This window comes from Ursus maritimus, unplaced genomic scaffold (assembly GCF_017311325.1).
Source record: "Ursus maritimus isolate PB19 unplaced genomic scaffold, ASM1731132v1 scaffold_2, whole genome shotgun sequence".
In the NCBI taxonomy this organism is placed as follows: domain Eukaryota; kingdom Metazoa; phylum Chordata; class Mammalia; order Carnivora; family Ursidae; genus Ursus; species Ursus maritimus.
The window spans coordinates 92030532-92057873 of record NW_024424452.1 but is presented as its reverse complement, the minus strand read 5'-3'; the positions used below and the strand labels follow the sequence as shown (position 1 = coordinate 92057873).

The 27342-nt window shown below is 46.4% G+C and overlaps 1 protein-coding gene across 1 annotated transcript; it reads right to left on the bottom strand.

Annotated features, from left to right (window-relative positions):
- Positions 1-1741: 1741 nt before the first annotated feature.
- BATF3 (basic leucine zipper ATF-like transcription factor 3) lies at positions 1742-13118 on the bottom strand. The gene is made up of 3 exons (XM_040636356.1): positions 12963-13118; positions 10200-10304; positions 1742-2080 (listed from the first exon to the last, which is right to left on the bottom strand). Exons 1-3 carry the CDS (start codon positions 13038-13040, stop codon positions 1895-1897), a joined length of 369 nt encoding a protein of 122 aa, XP_040492290.1. The 5' UTR covers positions 13041-13118; the 3' UTR covers positions 1742-1894.
- Positions 13119-27342: the final 14224 nt, after the last annotated feature.

Here is a 27342-nt window from a genome sequence, read left to right as displayed (position 1 = left end):
GGGAGGCCAGCAGGCACAGACACCCCTGGGTTAGCAGTGGAGTCGGGGAGCAGGGTCAGAAGGGGTCAGAGCAGATCAGCAGGCATATCGCTCGAGGACTGTGTGAGCCAGAGAGACGGAAGTACTGCAGGATCAGGCTGAGCCCCAGCCAGAGAGGAAGGAGCTTCCTGCAGGGGCAGAAGGTGCTGGAGTTGAAAGACAGCAGCTTCAAAACACCTGCAGGTCCAAGGCACACACTTTATGTGTTCGTGCGCACAGCCACATCGGTCCCTGGGACCCTGGCTCTGAGTCCGCCCTTCAAGAATGGGCTGGTCACCTGGACCGTGGCGGTCCTGGCCAGCCTTGTGAGGCGTTGACAGAAGGTCATGCCAAGTGTAGACCCCAGCTCCTGCCCTGAGTCATCTGCGACATGGGTTCAGCCTGATGCTATCGGCTCTCCAGTGGGTCAGGAGTCATGTCAGACTCTCTGGGGTTCCAACCTGGTTCTGCTGCTCACTCATGGGGGACCTTGGGCAAGGCCTTTCCCTCACCTCCTCAGAGCCCCTTGTCTGCAAAGTGAATGGATCGGGCTGGGTGATTTATAAAGTCTCTCTTACTAAGAAATGCCACCATCCCCCTGGAACAGCTGCATTCCGGAAGCTTCGGCCTGGTTCTGCAGCAGCCTGGGTCTCTAATGGCAGACTTCCAATGCCTCTGACCAGGGAAACCTTGCAGCCTTTAGCCGGTGTGAGTTACAAGAGTCCCGCAGACCTCTAAAATGCCTGGGGGGCGGGGGACACTTCCCTAAGAAAAAGGAGGCTCCCGAGGAGTAGCCAATATGAATACTTGTATGAAGTCAGCAAGTTGGTCACCCCTGGGAGGGGCTGGGTTCTCTTTCTTTTCTTACTTTCCTCTTTTTAACATCTGCATTTACAACAAAGCATCTTCCTTCTGTTCCCATTTTTTGTGCCCTTTATGATGGCGTGGCTCTGCCCTCCACAACTCCCTTGGTCCAGGGGAAAAAGAGAATTGGAAGAGGATGGGGAGTCCTCTGCCATTTTGCTTTTCTCGCTAGGACCACCTTCAACTTGTCTTGGTTCTGCTTTTCCTGAAATAATAGTTAGACGGGACTTTTGAAAGGAAATTGCTCTCCTCGTCTGCCAATATATTTGTTTTTTTAAAAAACTAGGGGACAGATTTCCCCATTCTATTGTGATTCAGACTAACATAAAGTGAAATTGTCCTCTGATCCTATGCCTACTTATGGAATGGGGAGGTGGCCCAGGAGTGCACAGAGCAGACAGGAAAACCAGCCTGGAAAAGAACATTTCCCATGAGAGTCCAGCACGGGCGGGGGTGTTGACCAAGATGGGGGGCTACCCAAAGCAGAAGACAAGCACGAGTCAGGCCTAGCATGACTATCCCTTCCTGACCCAGCTGGGGTGGCAGGAAGTCCCACTGGCCTTTGTTCTGCAGACCCCCAGAGGTGCCTCCTGCATCGAGCACGGTTATGGCCACAGGGACGATGACCAGAAGGGGAAAACAAGACCCAGGAGCCACAAAACAGCCTGAAACAAAAGGAGGTCTCTCCAGGACTAGGAAACATATGGTATTTCCAAATTCCAAGAACTTGGCAAAAGAAGAGATCATAACCATCTTTATTATCCAAATTCTAAAGGAAATAATTCTGCACAACACGGAACCTACTAGCTGCCAAAGTGGATTGAGGTGACTCCTGAGGGTGGCCTCCCTGCCTGGATCCGCTCAGCCGTCTGCTGAGGACACGGCCAGGAGCTCCGAGGAGGTGACCTGGCCACAGGTCCCCCTGGACACAGAAGCGGAGGGAACCCGCCTAACCCCAGGTGTGAAAAAGACCAAGGCTCCTCCGTCGGCAGAGGAAGACGATCCCTGGGCTTCATCGGGGCAGGCAGCCGGCTACAGGGTCCGGCCGTGGCACTGGCACCAAGTTCATGGGGCACAGCAGCAGCGGGCACATCTTCTCGTGCTCCTTGAGTGCCTCGCTCAGGTGCCGGAGCTCTTCCGTCAGCTTCCCGATCTCTCTCCGTAGCAAAGTGTTCTCTTGCTCCAGGCACTCATACTCCTGGACAGAGACACGGAATGGGTGAGCCTGGTGCTGCAACCACGTCCCTCCCCCGGTACTCCCAGGGACAGCTTCCTCCCTAACCGCGCCCCCTTCCACCACTCGGCTTGATTGGTTCATGTTTCTCTCCTCCCACCAGGATGAAAGGTCCAGGAGGGCAGGGCTGTGCTTTTGGAATCAACTTGATTGATAAATGATTTACATCAAATAAAACACTCCTGTCTTAAGGGTCTCATTCAATGAGTTTTGGCAAATGTCAACGAGGATCAAGAGAACATTCCCGTCGCTCCTAAAAGTTCCCTCGTGCCCCTGTGCAGCCTGCCTACCCTCCCCCACCTGCTGAGTGGCTTTCTGAAGATCTCTGTTGGGGTCACCGCTGTGGGCCCCACACTTGGAACAGGGCCTGGAACATAATACACGTTTGCTGACCGTGTGAGTAAATGATTGAAAGTATCCCTTGCCTTGGCTCCATCCCAACACTCATCTGTGAAGTTTCCACTATATCCAAGTTGGCAGAGCCTTACACCTGGAGGGGCTCATAGAAACCCCCAGACTCACCCACACAATGCCTGAAACCAGACCTCCAACTTGTGCTGGGCACTGTTCTTCAAAGGACTGTCCCTGCCATTTCTGAGCTGCTCTATTAGAAAGCCTCTCTTTGCACTGATACAAAATCTCTTGCCCCTTCAAACCCACCTATTGGGCTTGGTTCCACGTTATGGAACCACGTAGAGTCAATTCAATACTTTTTCAACATCGCAGTTCTTGAAATATTAGGAGACAGCCCCATACCACTTCCCCTTAGGTATTCTCTGAGCTCAACTGTCTCAGGTCTCCTGAGTTCCTTGGGTTTTAGGACTTCTGCCCTCTTGGAGGTCATCACTCTTATCTGCCAGGATTTCTCTGAAAAAGTGGCATTCCCAAAGTGCAGTGCGTGATTCTGGGGATCGCCTAACCATGCCCAGGGAGATGCATGGAGGTGGCCTGCCCTGGGGCTGGACCCAAGCCTGCAGCCACCTCTCCCTGGGGATTCTCCCCGAGCTTGCAGAGAAGTGCAAGCTTTGTCTGCCTCTGCTGCGTCTCTGTCTATATCTGGACGATGACTGATGTTCTGGAGATTAAGGGTGGGCTCTACAGCCACTTCTCCTGACTTTCACTCTGTTCACTTGGGCATCTTCCAGCCGAGCAAAATCTTTTGCTTAACGTGTCAGCTCACGGATCATGATACTACACAGCTATAAGGTGTCCATTAACTTGATAAGTAGGTCTTCCTTTTCTTCCTCCAAGTCATTGATAAGTTCTACAGTACTTGGCCAATGGCAGAGCCCTAGGGCATGCCAATAGAGATCTTCTCGAAGCTGACAATCTTATTTAAATCTTGCTGCAATTTTGTTTACCATGCATTTCCTGAGGTGGGGATCCAACCTTATTATTATCCATCAAATCTTTTCTCTTACTAGTAAAATTTTTAAAATATCACTAAAAAGTCTGATCTTTTTACAGGCCTCTAAAGCGCATGCAAATTCTCAGCTCTGCCCCTTTGTTAATGCTGTTCTTTTCCACTGGATTACCTTCCTCCTTTTCTGTGTGAGCCCAGCTCAAGTCCACCACCTCCAGGAAGGCTTCCCTGATCACGGTACCTAATGGAACCACAACCTTCATTATGTGTTTTATTCAATCTTGTATCATATTCAATCTTACTTCCACTAAATAAGATCGCTCCCCAAAGATCAGAAATGTATAGCACCTAGGAGCCTCTGCTACCCTCTCCTATAGCCCCGCCTGATGGACCACTGGTGACTCCTCTGCCTCCTTCTCTCACCCGCTTCCTTCCCTCCCTGCCTCTAGGCACCAGAGGGGCTGCACGCAGAGGCCTCCTGAGCCTTCCCCGGCAGGCCCTCAGGGTGGTCTAGAATACTCTCCAAGGCAGCAAGCTGCACCCTTTCCCCCGGCAGAGTGTCCCGGGTCAGTCTGGCTTCACTAATGCATGGGCCCCATTCCACCGCCAGCCCACAACTCCTCACGCTCTCTGCTGGCCGCTGACAAGCTCTAGTCCTGCAGCCCGAATTCCATCTGCAGCACAGTAACAAGCTCTCCGTGGGCAAGGGGAGGGTGTGGATGGGAAGACAGGCTGCCTGCAGCAGCAGGATGATGGGCTGCAGCTCTGTGGAGCGTATGTACACACATGCACACACACACTCTCTCTCTCTCCCCTGCAACTAGAAATACCTTCACGTCCCAGTAAAATGGAGAATAAATGTGAATGGTTCCAATGAGTTTCCAAAAAACAGGAAAGTCTCTTGCTGTGGCAGAATATTCCATTTCCATATTACCTTGTTTGCCCTTCTGTATTTATTGAATTTTGTGGCAGGACTCCGTGAGCTTCTGAGCTTTATCTCTGGAAGCCATGAGGGGCCACGCTGCCTAACGTCCTCCTGAGGTACCACCGCGTCCCCGAAACCCCGGCCCAGCAGGCTCCTCATCTGCCTTCTCTGTGGGGACTTTCTCTTCTGGGATTTGACTTTTACTCATAAACCTGCTAAGGGACTTTGATGGAGCTGAGGGAATAAAAAGGACAGAAGAAGTCAAGATCTTCCAGGGAAGCCAGCTCAACAAAGATAAAAAGGAGGAGCTGGGGCGGGTGGAGAGGAGGTGAGAGGACATGGGGATCCAAGGGGAAAGAATAAGACCCACTTCACACCGAGAAGAAGGTACTTGGACTTGACATACGTGAAAAATAAGCAAGAACGCTAGGCCCTTTGTTATCTCCAAAGAGATGATCCGTTTAGCTCAAACCTTGCTGATTTTTGAGTCTTGCGCCCCATGAGGGTTGGAGGTCACTGTGCTGCCTCCCTGGTATTTGCCAGGACACAGTCACAAAGCAGAGACCTACACATTATGGGGGGCGAAATCACTGCACGTCCCAGTTCTGCCTCAGAAATGAAGCTGTCTCGGGCAGTGACTCTTACCTGCAGCAATTCTGGCCGTCCCCAGGGCACTGTCTGGAGACAGCTGGGTTGTCACAACTGTCTACGTCATCCAGTGGGCAGAGGCCAGGGGTGCTGCTCAACAGCCTACACCACACAGGACACCCCTCCCCCCCAAACAAGGAATTACCTGGCCCCAAATGTCAACAGTGCCGAAGTTAAGAAACCCTGGTCTGGGCATCTCAGAGAGGCTGACTGAGGGCATCCAGGGTCCAGGATGAAAAACTGGCAAGCAAGCTAATGTGGGTCCCAGGGACCAGAGATGATAGGGAAGGCAGAAAGGAAATAAGGGGGTGGAAAAGGCCATCAGGAGGGCCCAGCCACACACAGACCCCATTTTACAAGCGGAGAAAGTGAAACTCTGAGAGGTGCGGTGACTTTTCCAAGGGCATGCTGGCTTGTAACCTGATTTCAAGGTCAACTGCAACCCTCGAGCCAGGAAGTAATTCTGCTTTCACTTGGCATGCCTGGCCCCAAATTTCCCCGCGGTGGTTACCAGCAGTAAAGGGCTGTAAGCGCTCAGATTTTACAATAAGCCTATTCCCAAGCCCTACACTGATCTTCCCAGCAGAAGAATTGTGTCATCAGGGAGGGCCGTACAAACTGGTGTCATCATCAGTTTCTGAACCAAGGGGGGAACGACACGAAGCCTTCTCTTAGAACACGAACATCTGAAGAAGCCGTGACAACACAGACCACAACCGAACGGCCCAAGAAATCTGTCAGTTGGTGACATTTGGGGTTCCTGAGGATGGCATCACTGCCTTCCTTTTCTGACTCAACGTTCTTTCTCAGTCTTACACCTTGGGCTGCCTGGCTCGAACCGGTCTGACCCACTTCTGAGACGCCTTTCAGCCTGCTGTAGAGAGCTGGACTCTTCACGCGGGTCCCTATTTGTGGATGTGGACTCAGGCGTGTGCCTGATGTTTAGAGATGAATAGGGGCTGAAATCCCCATGAGAGGTATAAGCGCCTTGACAGGATGATTTGAAAAGCCACGGTGAGCGCTGAGGTACACAGACACGCGTCAGGAACAGCTTCTCAGCACCACACTCGGGTTTCCAGCAACCACCTCCCTGAGGGGAAAACTCAGACTGAAGAGTGACCCCAGCCTCTCTCTGGCATGGCCTGCTCAGGCTCTCCAGGCCCTGTCCTCTAGGGAGGCCCTGCCCATATGGACTGACATCCCCCACACACACAGGTGGAGAACTGGGAGGGGCGGGAGGTGGCCCAGAGGCTTCTAGGAACTGGGACTGGAGGAGGTTTCTCAGGGAAATGGAGGTAAGAGAGGCTCAAGCTGGTGAACAAGGTGGAAATTCCAAACAAACTCTAAAGAGTCCTCTTGGTGGTATTTAAGAAAGGCAAATAAGAGATCTGGAATTCCTTTGAGATCTGCATCAACGCGACCCCACAGGATGGGATAGAGAAAGGACTGAGTACAGCCCTTCTCATGGGCTAAGCTCCCCAGGGAGTGGTGGCAGCCCCTGCTACCAGGTGGGAGCTTTCTGCACCCCTTAGTGTCTCTGAGAAAGCGGACCTGATCCCAGGTTTGAGGAGGTTGCTGAGAACTGTGTCTGGCTCTCACTTGCCCCATCCTTGATGGGGCCTGGAGACCGAGGGGGGGCCTGAAGGGCTTTTCTGCCGTAACCCAGAGCAGCGTGCTAGGCGCTCTGCCCTCAACTCACTCCCTGGAGCACAGTAAAACTATTCTTCACCACGTTTTTAAACTAGACACCCCACCCTCAATAAGCAGATTTTTCCCCAAAGTTTAAAAAAATACTCAATTTTTTTTTTTTACTATTTTTTTTTCTCTCTCGGCCCTGCAGAACATAGATCCCCATAACTGTGATGCCCTCCCTGGAAGGAGGTGAGGAATTAACAGCAGAGCTATTATTCATGTGCTACCTTTCGGCCCAGAGATGACATTCTTGTTGTACTACAGGACTGGGATATATTTCCGCTTTCCTGAACCAGCCATCTGCTCCCCCACACGCTCTTGTGATCAATAACACTAGTATGTAGCTAGTGACGGTAAAGGTGTGGCCTACAGCTTTGGGGTCTGTATATAGATGGAGCCACTGTCCTGGCCTCCTGGACACTGTGTTTCTCAACAAGACTGGCCGTGATGAGGTGATCTGCCCGTAGTGGGTAAACCTGATCTACTCTCCTGGCAGAGAAGGGAGTGTTCTCCCATGGAGGGACTGGGTTTCCGATCCATTAGCCCCATTTCCCAAAAGAGCACCTGGCATAAATGGTCATGCGACACAGAGTATGGACAGCAGAAGAAGCTAGGAACCCTACAGAAAGGCCCCCCACGCTAGTTCTAAGAGGGATCAGGTCGGAGTAAATGTGGTACCATCCCTAACTTTCCCAGGCACCTGACTCATTTGGGTATCAGGTCCAACAATGACAGATACTGAGAGAAACCCATCTTTTTTGACACTGTAGTATTTGTTACCTTCTGAGGTAGGCAGAGTAAGGGTCCCCCAAAGATGTCCCAAAGGTGTCTACAACCAACCTCTGGAACCTGTGAATATGTTACCTTATGTGGCAAAAGAAAGACCTTGCAGATGTGATTAAGAATCAACTTGGGAGGGGAGGGGGGCAGGGGACTGGGATAGACCGGTGATGGGTAGTAAGGAGGGCACGTATTGCATGGTGCACTGGGTGTTATACGCAAGTAATGAATCATCGAACTTTACATCGGAAACCGGGGATGTACTGTATGGTGACTAACATAATATAATAAAAAAACATTTAAAAAAAATCAACTTGGGGAGAGTGTCCTGGATTATGCAGGTGGACCCAATGTAATCGCAAGGATCTTAGTGAAAGAAGTCAAGAGTCAGAGGAGATGTGACAATGGAACAGTGTCAGAGTAACATGGCATGAAAAAGACTTATCTAGCCAGTGCTGGCTTTGAAGATGGAAGGGGACCACAAGCCAGGGAACACAGAAGCCTCTAGAAGCCAGAAAAGGGAAGGAAATGGATTCTTCTCTAGAGCCTCTGGAAAGAATGCAGCCCTCCTGACACTTTGATTTTAGCCCCGCGAGACCCATTCCAGACACCTGACTTCCAAAATTGTAAGATAATAAATCTGTGGTGTTTGAAACCACCAAATTTGTCATAATGTATTACAGAGTCCATAAGAAATGAATATACTTTCCTTGAAAACTCCTATGCTTCCAAAAATAGGAATGAGATCTTACTCCTCTGTGACCCAGCAGCAAGACCTTGCCCACGGTGGTGCTGACAAACATTTGTGTAATGAATCTACCCCGTCTTGCTCTGTGGAAGGTCTTGTCTACGTCATTTAGCCACCACCACACACATAATCACTTGGGACTTACAACTGAGTGTCCCCTAGTGTTTTCTTACATTAATGCACATGGCTTGGATGAGAAGCTTCTTGAGGGGAAGGGCCCTGGCTGTCCAACTGGCACATGGGGTCTGAGTGCAGGGCCATGCACTGACGGAGCCACAAGTGCCCTCCTGGGTTATCCGGTAACGTAAGGCTAGAACCAGCACTGCTTCAGGAGCAAGGGGGAAGGAAGAAAGGAGGCAAAGGACATTCCAGCTCTCCTGTGGAAAGTTCACAGGACCAACTCAGGCTGAGAAGGACCTTCTCTGATCCGCATCTGAAGACCCTATCTCTTTTTAGGGCCCAGCCTTCCTACTCCCAGGAAAGAGTCTGATATTTGTAATTTATAGCCCACTGTGAATTTCTATCAGTGGGTCACCTCTCCCTAGAGTATGTGCATCCTAAATCTGTTCTCAGTTCACTGCAAGAGGGTTTTCAGAGATTGTTTTTCCCCCTCATAACACCTCAGTATCTGCTACGCGGTCAATGCCCCCAGATTTGCCTTGCTAAGACAAGCTATGACAAGACAGCAGGCAGCGAAGGGCTAAATTAAAATCCTGTTATTCATACCAACCCTGTCTAAAGATGAGAGTTCACAACCGTCACCAGTTCTTTGCACAAACACCTGGATGCCTTTGAGGCCAGTGCCTGATACGGGGCAGTTCCCACGTCCTGGCTGTGAGATTATGTGGGATTATGCATAAGGGTAGAGGAAAATGGAAGAGTTTAGGGTAAATCCCAGGTTCCTGATGTGCGTGATGAGAAAGGTGGTTAGCTCCATGAACTCAGGTTGAAGACAGTGAGAAGAGAGAGTCTCAGGGTAAACACACATATCGCGGCCAAGTCGCATCCAGCAGCCTGCAGCAGACCCGCCTGCAGACATCCCCGCAGACACTGGCGATATGGGGTTGGGGGTCTGGAACTGAGGTCTTTTGCCTAGAGTCATCAATGTGGGGAGCTAATGCTGAAAGAACAGATTAATAGATCATGTCTTCTGGGGTGGGAAGGAAAAAGGGCAGAGTCCGAAAGCCTGGTCAACACCAAAACTTAAGAGAACTGACAGAGGAAGAGAAGGTAGCAAAGAAACTGAGAAGAAAGGTGGTTAGAAGGGTCAAGTGGGAAATGTGGTCTTTTAGAAGCTAAAGACCTTGAAAGGTCTCAGGAAGGGGGAAGGGTCAACGGTGTCAAATGTTCCAGCAAGGTCACGGTTGATGAGTCTAGAAAGAAGCCCCTGGATCACGCAGTGCCAAGGAACTAGCGGTCTCCGTGGGCGCAGCTCCTGCAGGAAGGGGGTGGTGGGGGTGGGGGGTGCACGTGCGCCCGTGCCCGCGTACGGTCATGTGCGTGAATGCGTGCGCATGCGTGCTGGGTGGGGAGGGGGGCAGAAACGCTAGCTCAGAGGACTGGGGGATAAATGGCATTGCACCCCTGGGACAGCAGATTGCTCTGGAAGGAGCAGGGAAGGGAGGAAGGAAAGGAAATAAATGGGGCAGTAGCGTGAATAGGAATTGGGATCCAGAAGAGGTTTAGTTTCATTCTGTTTTGATTTATAATGCAAGGACCTTGAGAGTGAGGAACAACCAGCGGGTGAGGGAGAGAGAGAGCAGTGAAGAATCAGAACACTGGGCTGAAAGGACGCAGTGAAATGAGACGTACGTGTCCAAACTGGTGGTGACCGGAACATGACCTTGGGGCCACCACCACAGTGTGAGGGCGGAGGATGGCTCCTGTCCGTGGCCCTAATGTGGCTCTGCCCCAACCACAGGCTCACCTCGTGGAGTTTGTCAGCCTTCTGGGTCTGCTTCTTCCGACTTCTCTGAGCAGCAACTCGGTTTTTTTCTCTCCTCCGGACCTTCCGGTCATCATCCTCTGGGCTCTAGGGGGGAAATGTCTGGTTAGGTGCACTGTCGGGGCGCCTTGCTTCCCCCTCCTCTGCCCTGTCTCTTTCCTCAGCATTGCTTCACCATTTTATTGGCAGTCCCGGCAGTGCTTGCTGCGACATGGGTGAGACAGCAGTAGCCCCTTGTTCAGCCGTGTGCCCTGCGTGGCCGAGTTTAGCTGTTCATCCCCATGACCCCCCTGAGAAACGTGTGGTGTGACTGCCATTTAAAAGATGAGGATAAGAAACTCAGAGAGGGTAAGGAACTTGCTCCAGGTATCACAGCTAGTAAGTGGGTAAATGGGAAGTGGAACTCAGGTCTGTTGGACTCCAAACCAACGTTCATAAACCTCTACCCCACAGGGTGTGTGCCTGAAGAGGTGCGGTGTCAACGTCCATCTGAGAACAGGGAAGGCAGAGGACATGTGCTATCTGGAACTTGCTGCGTGCCAGGCCTTACACCACCACATGCAAACAGGTACTTTTGATACTGCGTGCAAATATTACATTGGTAACTAATTGCAACCACACAACTGTACCAACACACCAAATGATCTTAAACATCACCTCATTTGAACAATGCTTCATGGACATTTTGTTTCACAGGTCAGAGTGAATCAGAAAGCAAACTGATGATGTGTCTTGAAAGCTCTCAGCTTTATATGAGATTTAACCAAACCTAGTCGAATCCTTCAAGAGTTATCCTGAAACAGACAGGCTAAAAAAATGTACCTACCAAGGTAAAAAAAATTCAGTTATAGAAAAAACATGGAGAAGTAGAGAGTATTTGCTTTCCAGAGCCCTGTGAGAAGGTACCAAAGGGGCGGGGATGGGGTACACTACCTTTAACAGTTTAAAAGCCAAGAGGTTAGTCGGATACAAACACAGGAAAGTTACTCAATTATTAACATTAATGGAAAGCAAATATTGACAATATAAAATAATGGGTAATTTCAGTTATTATATCTGGTCTTGTATTCCAAATACAAGGGACACTTATCTTCTCCCCAAGTTCAGGTGGGTAAAGAATTTTCAGTTTGTGGAAGAATATAAGCCTATAGAAGGAGACAGATAAATAACACATATATAAATAATATAACAAATGGATGTGGTCTGGAAGTAATGCTTAAGGGAACAGACACAGGTGTTAAAAAGTAGTTTTTTAGAGGCAAAGAAGTCTTGGTTAACATAACCAGAATACCACAGCAGTGTATAGAACTTTAGCTTTAGAAATACACAGCCACTGGTTTTGTCTCTTACTGTCAATATAGCCTGGGGAAAATGGCTTAAAGTCTCTGAATGTTCAATTTTCTCTTTTATTGTAAGTGTGAGTCATTCATTCTTTCAATAAGTATTAACTGAGTACCTGCCATGTGCCAGGCACTGTTTTAGGCACTGGGGATGCATGCCCTGAACAACTGATCGGTAATCACTGCAGAAATAATTCTAACGGCTTAATGGATACGCTAAAATGGGATTTTATCCTAAAGCTCCCAGCACATGGTGTGCCCTTAGTAACCTCTGTGGGGGTTGCTATTTTTTGAGTCTCCCATAGTGCTTGTCACTAAATCATGCCTTTTTGTAAGAAGTCATAGGGCCCAAGGAAGCAACCTGCATCCTGCCCTCTGGAAGCTGACACTCTGAACAGGATTTATCACCTGTCCATCTGGTCACACCTGATAACCCAGCAGTAACATTCAGTCAAAACAGAAAGAGGGGAGCAAAGTGTTAAGATAGTCATAAATTATTAATTGTATCTTAATTAGTCTTCATAAAAATCTTAAGAGGTTATCATATTCATTTTACAGGTGGGGAAATTGAGGCTCAAATACGTTAAGCAAAATTCCCGAGGCCACTCGGCCTGTATGTAATAAAGCCGAGGTCCAAACCCAGAAATGTGTGACTCTCTAGCGTCACCTGATGACACTACATGCCAGGCATCGAATTGGGAAGGGGGGGCATAATGATGAAGACTCCCCACCAAGCCGAGTGGGAAGTTCTCTGATGGCCATCCCCGCGGGCAACTTTATCTCAGTTTCCTGAGTACGCAGTTGTAAATGTTGCCGAGGACAACTCAGAGGGCTGAACGCGGGCCTAGGGGTTTCCACCGGCAGCGGGGTTGGAGTCCTACCACTGCGGGCCCCCACCCCGCACCCTAAGGCTGATGGGTCCCGAGTTCCCCATTCGGACGGTAGATGTTGGGAGTGCCTGGACACGAACGGCCCCTTCGGGCCGAATTTCCCCTCTGCGCACCCTGGCGCCCGGGAAGGGCCACGCGCGCGAGTGGTGGGGTGGTAGCGGGCGCCAGCGCAAGGATGGCGACACCGGGACAGCGCGGATCCCACGTGCGGGGAAGCGTGGTCCGTGCCTGGGCGTCTGCGCCCTCCGATCTCTCCGCTTCCCGGGGCGCAGAAGCCGGGTCACCGTTCCGGACGCCGCGAGCACTGTGCGTGAGTTGGGGACCACCGGGAAGAGGCGCCCGAGGGGTCCCTGGACCCACCCCGCGCCCCCACTCCTGCCGGTCTCTGGCTCCCGCAGCGCCCTTCACCCCAGCACTCAGCGTTCACCACCCCGGAGCCGCAGACCCACCTCCTTGTGCCCCTAGGACCCCAGCCCCGCATGCCCACGGGCCTCCCTGAACCTCTAGTCCACTACCTGCGGCTGCGTCTGGTTCCCGGGCGCCGCGACGCTCCTCTGCAGGACGCTGCCGGCCGCCGGGAGCACTTGCGACATGCCGGGTGCTCCTCCCGCCCGGCCCGCCCCGCCGCGCAGCCTCGCGGAGGAGCGGCCGCGCGGCCCGCCGCGCCCTGCACGCGGGGTGCTGCCTACCGGCACTCTCCGGTCACCCGCATCCTCGCGCCCCCGCACCTGCCGGCCGCCGCCCTCCGCCCCGCCCCCTCGGGCTTCCCGCTCTCCCGGCGCGTGCGGCCGCCGAGCCGCCCGGGTTTCCCCACGCCCGGCCCCGGCCCGCCGGCCTGCGCGTCCCCGAGTCTGCCCGCCCTTCCTTCTCTCACTCCCGCCCCGTTTCCTCCTCTCCCCGCCCTCTCGCCGCACCTCGGGGTCCCAAATCCCACCCCTGTCGCGGCTTTCCGCTGGGCCCCTGCGCTTCGTGGAAGTCACGTGGTGGCTCCGAAACCCCGGAGGGAACGCGAAGCCCCCCCTACAAGAGGCGACGTTGGGGCGGCTAGGGGGGTCAGAGAGACGCAGCGTAGCCTGTGGGGTCTTTCGGCTGCTCTCGGGGAACTCAGGCTGAGAAACACCAGTGGGTGGCTTGGGCGGGGCTGGGGGGTTGTTTCCCGGTCCCATCTCGGCATCTTCCTGCGCACCCGCCCCGCCTCTCCCTAGCGCAGGGGCCACAGGCTCTCGGGACTTTCTTCGGGGCGACCGGTCACCCAGGCGCCACTCTCACTCGTTCCTCGACCCGCGGCTCCCCCGCCTGGGAGGCACAGGCCAGGGGCTGGACAGCCAGCTGCGCATCCTGAGAGGCCCGGCACCCAGGGCCTGTCTGCAGGGGGCATTGCCCTTCTTTCTGCGGACGCGGCGGGGCGGTGGGAGAGCTCGAAGCGGGGCGGCCCCGAGGGTGAATTCCCTCCGTGTGGGTTGGGGAGGAGGAGGTTGTCCTGGGAGCGAATCTGCCTCGGTGGCCGTCACTATTGACAGGTTCGGGTATCGGAACCTCAGATGCTTTTTCTTTTTCAAGATTAAAGTGGCAGATGCTCTGAGTACAAGTTAAAATGCGTTCCTTAATCCCAGACTGGGGACCGGGTAGAGGTACTGGCGCGTTGCCCTCCACCTGCCTGCCAGTGAAAAGCTACAAAGTCAAGTAGTATCGTATTTGGCCTCAGCAAAGATAAAACGAGCGGTTTCGGGTTTGTGGTCTGCATACTGCAAGCCCCGGGAAAGAAAGATAACCGCGAACCTAGATGGGCGGGTGGGAACCAGCACCAGGAGGTCAGACGTGCCTTCCGACTGTGCTCGCTTAAGTCTTGAGGCTCCTGGGCAGCAGCAGAGGATGAGGGGCGGGCACTTCAAGCTCTCAGTCCGGGGCACGTGGCTCTCCGCCAGGATTTAAGACCCTGGCAATAGCTTTGAGCCGCAGCTTGAGTGAAATTATTGCCTGGGCGGGGACAGGAAAATAAGTGGACGATCTTGTCTGTGGGGTCAGGGGCTTCGAGCAACCGACCAGGGGGCTGAGGTGAAAGGCAGCGGGGAGGACTGAAGGTGGGAGCAACCCTTTATCGGAATAGTGCCGTACCCCTACACCATTAGGGCTACACAGCAGAGCCATCTCTACGTTAGGTTATCCGCCTAGATTTATCTTCTCATCTCCCGTTTACCCTTTTCATCATGTTTCATCACTCACGGTTGCCCCGGAGCTATTACTTTTACAAACCGCACAGGTACACAGTGTTCCTAGTACAGCGCTCCCCACACACATACACACGTACACGTGCGCAATAAATTCATTGCAGCAGGTCGACTGAGAGCCCTCAATTCCTGGAAACATAAGGACTCTAGCAAGATAGGAAAACCTCTGGGTCAAGTGGTCTTGAGTTTTCAGAAGTGCTTTCATTCTCCAGTGCTGGTTAGGAAGGGAAAGGGTAAGGTGAAAGCACAGCGGACATTTAGGTGCAGTCCCATCGTGCATTCTGGGTATTGCCACTCTGCTGTTCCCACGCAGCCACACCACACCCTAAGTCCTCTAGGGCTGTACCTTCCCTTCGCTCCGCACAGAGCCTGGATCCGTGTCCCAGCACACGAGAACTCGTCATATAGGCATAGGCCTACTCTCTTCATTCAGGGGTCTCTTCAAATATAGTTAAAGGAGGAGTCTTGGTTAACTAGTGAGCATTTAAGGAACAGGGCGATTTGACCTACCTACTATGCATCAAAATGAATTGATTAAATAATTAGATACAGAAAATAAAATCAGGGAGATAAAACAGAATTAAATTCTTTATTAAAGCCCTGGGATTAAGCCATCATGGAGAGAATTTTCTAAGACAACATGTGACAGGAGATATCACATTGGAAAGTTCTGAACTGTACAAGAATGCTAAGGTGCTGGGGTGCTTGGATGGCTCAGCCGGTAAGCGTCTGCATTTGGCTCAGGTCATGATCCCAGGGTCCTGGAATTGAGCCCCTCATCGGGCTCCCTGCTTGGCGGGAAGCCTGCTTCTCCCTCTCACGCTCCCCTTGCTTGTGTTCCCTCTCTCGCTGACTCTCTCTGTCAAATAAATAAATGAAATCTTAAAAAAAAAAAAGAATGCTAAGGTGCTTTAGATAAGAGCATGCCCAGAAATTACAAAGAGATGGGAGAAAACATTCACAATAGCTATGATAAAGGGTTAAAATCTCTACTATTTTTACAGCCCATGAAAAGAAGTAGTAAAAATATTGAGACAGCCTCTCAAAAGTAAACTGCACAAGGGACATGAACTGGCATTTCCCAACAGAGGAAATAATCAAGGAAAACAGATATAGGAGAAAAATATATGTTAGAATAATAAACATTTAAAAATATTAAATTAACAAAATAAAAAGTATCAAATATTGGTGAGAGTGTGGTGAAATTGCTGCTTTCATATTTCATTGGCATTGTTGTAAATTGGTACAAACTTATTGGAAAGCAAATTTTTTGTCATTTTTAAGAACCATGCAATAATCATCGCTTTTGACTTCATTTTCCTTAGAAAAGTTCTAGAAAATCATCATAAGAAGATCTCTGTAAATACTAGAGAGAAAAATACTATGTGCACTGAAAGCTCATAGTAATATTTTTAAGAATAATAAATTGTAAGCAACATAAATGTCCAATTACAGGGGAATGGCTGACTAAAATATGTTTTAGTCATGGGATAGAACAGTATGCATCTTTAAAATTACAAGCATGCAGACAGATTTGCCGCATGGAAGATTTATTGGATATAAGGTAAAGTGAGAAAAAAATCAGGTTACAAAAAGTGCAAATATAACATGTATAAAAATGCATGTGTACGGGCGCCTGGGTGGCACAGTGGTTAAGCGTCTGCCTTCGGCTCAGGGCGTGATCTGGGATCGAGCCCCACATCAGGCTCTTCTGCTGGGAGCCTGCTTCTTCCTCTCCCACTCCCCCTGCTTGTGTTCCCTCTCTCGCTGGCTGTCTCTCTCTCTGTCGAATAAATAAATAAAATCTTTAAAAAAAATGCATGTGTAACACTACTGTACTGTATGCTTAAAAAATGGTTAAGATGGTAAATTTAATGCTGTTGTTTTTTACCACAATGACAAAGTGTATGCATATGAGAAAAAATTGGAAGAGAATATAACGAAGTGGTAGCTTTTCTGCTGTGGGGGTCGGATTATAAGTAATTTTCCTTTCCCTTTTTTCCCCCTAATCTTTGGAGAACACTTTATTATGTTAACATCTTAAAACATTTTATATTTACAAGCACTAACTATTGCTTTCCCTGATGCTAAGCTCATTTGTAACACCAGAATGCCAACATCTCTTTGACCAAGTGGGACACTCTAGTAACAGCCCATTTTCTTGCTTTTCTGTAATTTCTTGTTCATTTTATTCCAGGTCAGAAGGAGAAAAAAAACAGTGAAAGTGAAGGAAAGAGGAACAAGAACAGACATTTCAAGTGTCTCCTTTTCTTCTTCTGCCTTTCCTTTGTATCCGTAGTTTTTCTTTTGAACTGGGGGAGAGAAATTACATGGTGTGGCAGTTTCCTATTACTACCACAATGACCCTGGATTATATCTATAGGGACAGGGGAGGAGGTGTAGGAGATTTATAGCTCAGTGATCAAACCCTCTGGTGATTCACTTCATAAGGTGACACTTCTTTATAAAAACAAGTTGCTCAAATGCTAGAAAACCCTGTCACTACTCACTCTCTTTTAGGGAAACTGGCTTTCCAGTAACTATATGTTCCCTGCTCCCGGAAGGTGGTCCTGTGGGCTCTGGTGGGGCTAGAGAAAGGAAAGTGGAAGGCAGAGACCCCTGTGTTGACCAGAAATCAGTCATTATGTCAGGCAATGGACAAAGCAAAGATCCACACCTCAGGGAGTTCACATTCTAGAGGAGAGAGACAAACAATAAAGATGATGTGGTATTTGGGGGGGGGAAATACAGTTTTTAGATGGTGGTGTGTTCTATGGAGAAATATAAAGGAGGGCTGAGAAATAGGGAACAGTGAACGAGGGCCAAGCAAGGTTCCCCTGAAGGAGGTGAGAGAGGGGCCATGGGAATATCTGGGTGGGGGTGGTCCAAGCTGCATGAACAGCAAATGTGAGAGTCCCCTGGGAGCATACTTGACCATTCCAGAAATATAGGACGCTGGAGTGCAGTGAGGAAGGGCTACATACCAAGAGGTGAGGTCAGAAAGGCAAAGGGGCAGGCTTTTACTCGAAGCGAGATGAGAAAATATTGGACCTTTGAACAGAAGTGTGACATGATCTAACTTTTTATAGGATCTCTTTGGGCAAGGTGTTAAAAACAGTCCAACAGGGGTAAGGAAGAAACAAGAGGCGATGGCAATAATCCAGGAGAGCAGAGATGAGGGCTTGGAAGATGCTGAGAGCAATGGGGGCCAAGACTCATGTGCCAGGAAGTCAATGTGTGTAGGCCATCGTTCTTCACTTGGGCAGGCCCATTTCAAAACCCAGAGGGGGCCCTAGCAATGTGTTCATATGGTGATATGCTGTAATGAAATTTGGAAAAATGGGATATTTTAACTACAATTGGTTAAAACCACTCTCTCTTTTCACCCCAACCTCCCCTCACTCCCTGCATGTCTGATGGTATCGAACTGGCTGTGGGCCAGTTCCTTTGCCAAGGAAGGTTCATCAGAGCTGTACTTCTGTATTGGGATTTATGTGTGTGGTTTGCAGTCACTTCTGTCCAGAGTCATATTATTAGCTAGTTGTATGGCTGCCAGGAATATCCCTACTACCCACCATGCTAACTCACCTGAGAAGGTTCTTTGTACTGAGAAATGAACATTTTCACACCACACGAAATCAATGTGGATGGTGGAGAAAGGTTTGAAATGTATGGCCCCAGAAGCAAATCTATGAAAATTCTCCAGATCATCACACATGCAAAATTGTAAGCAGGGGATTGAGTTCTTGTGTATGTCTAGTCAAAACAGCATCGTCTCCTGCCAGGAATGAAATCAACAATACAACTTATATCATTATAAATATACCTTAAGGGGTTTTTTTCTTTGCTATTTTATAAAGCTTGATTATAACATTTTAATTGCTGTTTGGAAATGTGTTCTGGAATATTTTCAATAAAAGGTAGAAAGTACAGACCCCTGATTTGTTCATATATGAAGGGCACCATTTATCATTTCTAAATTTTATTTATGTATTAAAGAACTGAGAGAAAAATATATAAAATTAATGAAATGTAAAAAAAAGGTTGTAGATGAGCAATTAAAATCAATGGAAAATTTTCTGACATGAAAAAGCAAACTGTAAAAACAAATTTCAGATTATACTAGAAGCGAAGACATCAGAAGAAAAGAGAAGTGTCAGATGGAAGCAATGAGCAGACTCCTGTATGGTCTGATGATGCAGTAAGCAAGTAGAGCGGACCGTACACACGGTGGGAAAACATTTACCGTTCTTGCTGCTCTCATGTTGAAACACTGGTATTGACGAGGATAATGTGCCGCTGCAGGGAGGACGTCAGTAATGATTGCTTGATGGGTGTCACCAGTTCTAAGAACATTTAGGATGAATCACTGGAACACAAAAGGAACTGCCTTGAAATATTGCAACTCACACATTTAAAAACTTAGAGGTTTTTCCAAATGCGACGATTCTAAAAAGTGGCATTACTAATAATGCGTTGTGAAAGAAGTTATCTGAATATCTTTTAAGTCAAATTTTCATCCACATGGAAAGACTGGATTATCTTTCTACTCCAGTTATAGAAACACTGCATTACAGAAGCACTGTCTTATGAAGAAGAGAACAAAGCGTATGCAGCTCACAATTTTAAGGAAAAAGTGTTATAGAGGTATGTCAGGAGGTAATTAAAAATATGGTATTTTCCTGCTGCTTTTGGTATCAGTTATTTTTTTAATTTGTAATTTATTGTACATTTTTTTAGATGAGAAAATTCCTTTCCTAATGTCAGCCCTGTTGTGTGACAGCCAATGACATTGTAGTAAAGTAAGCAGGTGGCTGGCTAAGAGTCAGCTAGCTGACTTTATAACCTTTGATATTTTTATGATTCTTGGTCACACATGCTAATAAAATCTAGAGTTGACTGAAAAGCATACAAAAGAGAAAGATTTCCCATTACCCACGAACCCATACAGTGATGACTCTGTTAATATTTTAGCATATTGTGATAGTCAATTTTATGTGTCAACTTTACTGGGCAAAGGGACACCCAGATAGCTGGTAAAACATTATTTCCAGGTGTTTCTGGAAGAGATTAGCATTTGGTTCAGTAGACGAGTGAAAACGATCCTGCTTCACCAATATGGGGATTGTCCAATCCACTGAGGGCCCAAATAGAACAAAAGCGTGAATTCTCTCTCTCTTTTTGAGCTGGGACATCCATTCATCCTCTCCTGCCATTGGATATCAGAGCTCCTGAGCTCTTCAATTTTGGTCCTTCTGACTCTGGGACTACTTAACACCAGCAGCTCCCCACACCAACCCTGACCCCTGGTTCTCAGGCTTTTGGACTCTGACTGAATTATACCACCAGCTTTCCTGGTTCTCCTGCTTGAAGATGGCAGATTATGGGAATTCTCAGACTCCATAGCCATCTGAACAAATTCTTATAATAAGTCTCTGCTATGTATCTCTTTATATATATCCTATTGGTTCTTTTCTCTGTAAAACACTGACCAATACACATATATTACTTCCCCACATTTTTTTAATATGTGTATACACGTATATGTGTTTGCGTACATAAAAGCATACTTCAACCTGCTTTTTCCCTTGAGAACATCATAAACTTCTCTCCATGACAATATGCATCTACATCGTCATTTTAAACAGGCATAACACTCCACTGTAAAGATATACCACAGCTGATCTACATAGCTATTACTTTACTCTGTTCTTTTCAATTTTTCCTTATATGTAAACAACGTTGTTACAAATACCATTGTCTTAGTCAGTAGGGGCTGCCATAACAAAATACCACAGACTGGGTGATTGAAAAAACAAAAATGTATTTCTCACAGTTCTAGAGGCTGGAAAGTCCAAGAACAGGTGCTGATCAGTGAGTTTCTGGTAAAGACTCTCTTCCTGGCTTGTAGATGGCTGCTTTCTCACTGTGTCCTCCCATAGTGGGGAGAGAGAAAGAGAGATGTCTCTCTCTTCCTCTTCTTATAAGTCCACAGTCTTATTAGATGGGGGCCCAACAGTTATGACCTCATTTAACCTTAAGTACCCTCTTAAAGACCCAATCTCCAGCTACAGTCACATTTGGGACTAGGGCTTCAACATATGAATTTGGGGAGGGACACAATACAGTCCATAGCAATCATTGGACTCACATAGTTTCCCACCTCTGTGATTATGGCCTTGGGTTTAATTCCTAGAAATAGAATTGCTAATCAAAAGGAATATACGTACTTTCAAGGTATTCGACCTATGTTGCAAAATGGCCTTACAATTAATAGTCCTGCCAGCAGTGTATGAAAATCCTACTAATTAGGGAACATTTTTAGGTGAACTACTGTTGAAGGTCAGAAGAATTGAACTTGTTTCTCGGGTCACTTGTTGGTCTCCTGGTAAAGAAGAAAAAGAAAAACAGGAACCGATAAATATAAGATGAGGACCTGCCCCAAAGAACATGTCAAGGGTTGTTTTTAGCAACTTCCCTTCCATAGCCCCTTCTAGAAACATCCAGTCCCTGAAGCTGTCTCCTTGGTGCTAGGATTCCCCAAGAGGCATGCAGCCCAAGGTGACGCTCTGGACTCCACAGCCCAGTCCAAAACACATCACACCTCCTCCATCCAAACTTCCCACCCCTCGGGCTTTTCTCTCCCTCACTTCTCAGAGAGGAAACACAAAGACAGCAAGTCAAACCTGGGTATTCATAGTACCTCTACTGAAGGTATTTGCATTTCAAAAGGAAAAGGTATTGATGATGCATTCACCCAAAGGACAAATATCAAATAGTGGAATTGTAGGCTCCCTAACTCTACAAGTGGGAAGATATTCGGAGAATGTGATTTAATCACACTGTGTTAGGCTATTACCCTCTTACTCTTGTGTGTACAATTGGCACTGAAAAAGGACTGACTCTTGATTTCAGCTCAGGTTATGATCTCAGGGTTGTGAGATCGAGCTCATGTCAGGCTCCATTGCTTAAGATTCTCTCTTTCTCTCCCTCTGCCCCTCCCCCCTCTAAAAAGAAAGTTTATGTATATAAAATGTTATCAGCTCCATCATCAGGTATATTCTGAACAGTGAGGACTTCCTTTTCTTTTTCCTCAAGATTTTATTTATTTATTTATTTATTTATTTATTTATTTATTTAAGAGAGAGAGTGAGAGAGAGAGAGCATCAGCAGGGGGAGGGACAGAGGGAGAGGGAGAAGCAGACTCCCTTCTGAGCTGGGAGCCAAAGGTGGGGCTCAATCCCAGGACCCTGAGATCATGACCCCAGCCAGAGGCAGATGCTTAACAGACTGAGCCATCCAGGCTCCCCGAGGACTTACTTTTTGACTAGGTATCCATGAGCACCGAATCTTCCATTGTTGTATAGCTAATAATTGGAAGGCTTGGCCACCAGCTAGCTTTGACTGAGTATATTTCGAACCTCCACTGCCTGCTTACTTCTGGTGCCAACACCATAGGACACATTCATATCACAATAGCCTCTGCCCTGCGTCTTTGCATGGCAGGCGAGTTGGCACGGTGGGTGCTAAGACTATCCTCGAAGCCATTCCTACACCAGCCTCCTACCGATAATGACTCTACTCCCAAACTAAATGTATACCAACCCAACACCCCTTCGCTGTCTCTCAAAAATGTACACAGTCATCCCAGTGCCACCTGACAGGAGAGGAAACATGCCGGAGAGAAAGCTGGAGTGGAAAGAAACCACAGTCTTAATTAATTGCATTAAAATATCTTAATTAAAATATCTTTCTTTTGCTAATTTTATGAAAATATATAACCAAGTGAACATAGTGCTATGATCCCTTCCCAGGCCTTGGAAAGGTCTACCTGATGGGCTCACACTTTACTGGCTTCAGAGTGAATCCATCTCTGCTTCTATCTCCAGACTTCTCTGGAATTCCTCCCTCCTTTCATTTCCCTCTCCCCTCACATCCGCTTTCACCTGGATGGTAGAATAGCCCTGTAATAGACTTCCTTCTTCTGCTCTCATGGGCCTCCAGCCCAACTAAAAATGCAAGTTTGCCACATGACTCTTGTATTTAAAACCTTTCCTTGTCACCAGATATCCTTTGTCACCAGGATGAAGCACACTACTCTTCTTGGCTTCCATGGCTCCCTCCAGCTCTCTGACCTTTTCTTGCTTCTTGAGCCACGTCACCCCTTATGCTCATGTAGTAGGACTGCTTGGGATCCTCCAAACCATGCCAAATGTCCTCCTCTCCCTGTGGCTTTTGTCTTTCTGCTTCCATCTTCTTTTTTTCAAACCTATCCCCTTCCCACCCCTAACTCGGTTGGCTTGATGAACATCGACTCCTCTTCCATGGTATAGCTTAAGCACCTCTCCCTCCATAAAGACTCTCCTTGACAATCAGAATTAGCTACGTATCTTTTTACTCTACTTCTTTATGAAATTCAGAATTTTTTTAATTTACAGAACAAATACATGAATCCACTCTCATTGTAAAAAGGGGAGACTCAACCATTATGGATCGATTGAGTGATCACCACCCCCAATGCCAGTCATTAGTTGGGTGTGTGTCTTTCCAGCTCTTATATATATTAATGCCCCATTCCTCATTTATACATCTTTCTTCCCCTACTAGATAAGAAAACCCAGGAGGGCAAAGACAATGTCTTATTCATCACTCTATCCCCACTCCCCAACCCAGTGCCTGAATGTGGGAATAAACAGCTCTAGAAATGAAAGCATTGAAGCACAGAGAGCTTAAGGAACTTGCCCAGGTTATCCAGAAAAGTGGTGGAGTTGGCATTGAACCTCAACTAGAATATGTACTCACTAAAGGTTTAACAGATTAATATATAATGAATACCCACATTGGGGCAGGTATCATTTGGATTAGAAGAGTTGCCCCCAGAGAAGGTCCACCACATACCATCAGAACAGATGTGAGTGTGCTTAATGACTTACATAAGCACCATGGTAGCATACTTCACCAAAAATTAAGTGATTGCTTTTTCTTTTTTCCCCCTCTAATTTTGTTTCCTATGGAAAGACATCTAATAAACGTGTTTTCACTAGTTATACAATGCTAGTATCTAGGGCAGCCCTAAGTTATAGCATACCATGAGAATTATAATAGCCTAATATCTGAAGAGGTTGCTCATTATTCTCTTTAAAACAATGAGTAAGACATTTGTGACTCGCTTTTTAAAATAATTTCACTCATTTCCTGTACGACCTATCACTATCTACAACTAATTTGTAATTTTCTAGGGGGCAGCTCTAATTCTTGTTGTGTCTAACACAGAGCTAGGTTCAGAGTACTAGTCATACATCTGCTGAATGAATAGGCTATGAATGACTTCCACTGACAATGCAGTTGATTTCACTAGAAGGAGAACAATTGCTTTGATATTCCCCCAGACATTCAAGTTGAGTGACTGGGGTTGTTTCAAGAAATCTCTTTTCTCTCTTAACAATCACCCATGCTCTTGGCTTGTTTACAGCTGAAAACGCCTTCGGTTTCTGTAAGAAAGAAGCCCAAAGTCTGCTTCTCAAAAGAATCTGGGCTAGTTCCCTGCTAGGCGTCAGGTACACAAAATTGTATTAACATTTATTCTTGGTTCCTTCTACTCTGTCATCATTGGTTTATCAATGGATTCCTTTTAATTATTTATTACTTTTTAAAATTTATTAATAATATAACAAGCATCTCTAAATCCACCACCTAGGGGCGCCTGGGTGGCTTAGTCAGTTAAGCGTCTGACTTGGGCTCAGGTCATATCTCAGGGTCCTAGGATTGAGCCCCTCATGGGACTGCATGCTCAGTGGGGAGGAGTCTGCTTGTCCCTCCCCTTCTGCTTCACCCCCCCAACTCATGTTCTTTCTCTCTCTCTCTCTCAAATAAATAAATAAAATCTTTAAAAAAATCCGCCACCTAATCCAATAATCAATACACTGACAATCCCTCTCATTCACTTTTTTTTTAAAGATTTTATTTATTTATTTGACAAAGAGAGGCAGTGAGAGAGGAAACACAAGCAGGGGGAGTGTGAGAGGGAGAAGTAGACTTCCCGCCGAGCAGGGAGCCCGATGCGGGGCTCAATTCCAGGACACTGGGATCATGACCTGAGCCAAAGACAGACGCTTAACAGCTGAGCCACCCGGGCACCCCCCTCTCATTCACTTTTATGCTCCTCCCTATTCCATCTTCTTCCCCCTTCACTATCCTAAATTTTGTGTTTATCATTTTTTGGGGTTTTTTACTTAAATTTTTTATTTGGAGAGATTTTAGATTCGCTTGCAATGAGATCCCATGTGCCTTTTAACCAGTTTCCCCCAGTGGTAAAATCTTACAAAACTATGGTACAGTATCCCAACAGATACTAACATTGATACAGTCAAGATATAGAACACTTCCATCACCACAAAGATCATGACCGTTGGCAATACCTGCTATAGTAAAAACCACTGCTGTCTCACACTTGGTCCACCCAATGCTTAATCCCTGGCAACCACCGATCTGTTCTGCCTTTCTATAATTTTGTCATTTCAAGAGTGTTGTATAAATGTAATAATACAATATGTAATCTTTTGAGATTGACTTTTTTTCACTCAGCTTAACTCCCTGGAAATTCATTCTGGTTGTTGCCTGTATCAATGGTTCATTTTTGTTGTTGTTATTGGTGAGTAGTATTCTATGGTATGGATGTACCACAGTTCATTTAATCATTCACCCATCGAAGGGCATCTGAGTTGTTTCCAGTTCTTAGCTATTATGAATAAAGCTGCTATAAACATTTGTGTATAGGAATTTGTGTGAACATTAAGTCTTTATTTCTCTGGGAAAATGCTAAAGAGTACAATTCCTGGGTCATAGAGTAGTCAAATGTTTAGTTTTTTAGGAAACTGTTAAAGTGCTTTCCAGAGGGGCTGAATCATTTTAAATTTCTACCAGCAATGTATGAATGATATCATTTCTCAGCATGCTCTCCAGCATTTCACGTTGTTACTATTTTTTTATTTTAGCCATTTTGATAGGTGAGTAGTAATAGTTCATTGTGGCTTAAATATGCTTTTCCCTAATGGTGAATGATGTTGAATATCTTTTCCTGTGTTTGCCATCTGTATATGCTCTTCAATGAAATTTATCTTTTTGTCTTTTGTCCATTTTATAATTGGGTTGTTGTTTGTTGTTTTGCTGTTAAGTTGTGATCTTTACATATTCTAGATACTAGTCCCTTGTCAGATGTATGGTTTGCAAATATTTTCTCCCGCTTTGTAATTTATCTTTTCATCCTTTGAACAGAGTCTTTAGCAGAATAAAATTTTAAATTTTGATGAAGTCCAACTTACCAATTTTTCTTTTTATTAATCATGTTTTTGATATAAAGTCTAAGAACTCTTTGACTAGCCCTAGATCCTAAAAATTCTCTCTTATTCTTTTTCAATTGTTTCATAGTTTTTGCACTGCATTTTATATTTAAGCATGTGATCCCTGTTAATTTCTTTGTAAGGTATGAGTCTTAGTCCAGGTCTTTTTTTTTTTTTAAGCCTATGGATATCCAACTGTTCCATTTATTGAAAAGACTGTCTTTCCTCCACTGAATTGCTTTTGCGTCACTGTCAAAAATCAACTGAGCATATCTGTGCTCAGTTTTGCATTACTGTCAAAAATCAAATGAGCATATTAGTGTGGGTCTATTTCTGAATTCTTTATTCTGCTCTATTTATACATGTGTCTTTCTGCCAATACCACATAGTCTTGATTACTATACCTATAAAGTGTCTTAAAATTTGATAGACTGATTCCTGCCAGTTTCTCCCTCTTCTTCAAGATTGTATCAGCTATTCTAGTTTCTTTGTCTTTCTATATAAATTTTAGAACAATCTTGTGTATATCTACAAAATCTGGGATTTTTATAGGAATTGCATTAAGCGTGTATATAAATTTGGGGAGAATTGGCATCTTTACTAGGTTGAGTCTTCCAATTCATGAGCACAGTATGTCTCTCCATTTATTTAAATTTTTTCTTTCTTTCATCAGCATTTTGTATCTGTTAGCATACAAGTCCTATATGTGTTTTATTAGATTAACATCTAAATATTTCTGTCTTTTTTTGAGTTATTATAAATGGTATCATATTTGAAATTTTGGTGTCCGTGTGTTCATTTGATTTTTGTAGTTTTATCCTGTGTCCTGTGAACTTGCTGAACTCACCTATTAGTTTTAGGAATTTTTTGTAGATTCCTTGGGATTTTCTATGTAAACAATCATGTCATCTGAAAATATAGACAGTTTCATTTCTTCCTTTTTGATCTGTATACTTTTTATTTATTTTTTCTTGCCTACTGCACTGACTAGAATATCCAGCACTATATTGAATAAGAGCAAACTTTGTTACCTTGTTCTAGATCTTATAGGGGAATGCAATCAGTCTTTCACCATTAAGTATAATTTTAGCTGTCTTTTTTTTTTTTTGGTAGATGCTCTTCATCAGATTGAGGAAATTCCCCTTTATTCCTATTTTTTCTGGGAGTTTTTATCATGAATCATTGTTGAATTTTGTCAAATAGTTTTTCTACATCAATTGATATGTGTGATTTTTTTTTCTTTTAGTCTGTGAATCGGATCATATTGATTGATTTTCAAATACTGAAACTGACTTGTATCTCTGGAATCAACTCTGTTTGGTCATGGT

Coding starts and splice junctions, on each gene's coding strand:
- BATF3 (XM_040636356.1), bottom strand. CDS start 13,040: ATGTCGCAAGTGCTCCCGGCGGCCGGCAGCGTCCTGCAGAGGAGCGTC. Junction 10,305..12,962: donor GGAACCAGACGCAGCCGCAG/GTAGTGGACTAG, acceptor TTTCCCCCCTAG/AGCCCAGAGGATGATGACCG. Junction 2,081..10,199: donor AGGCTGACAAACTCCACGAG/GTGAGCCTGTGG, acceptor GTCTCTGTCCAG/GAGTATGAGTGCCTGGAGCA.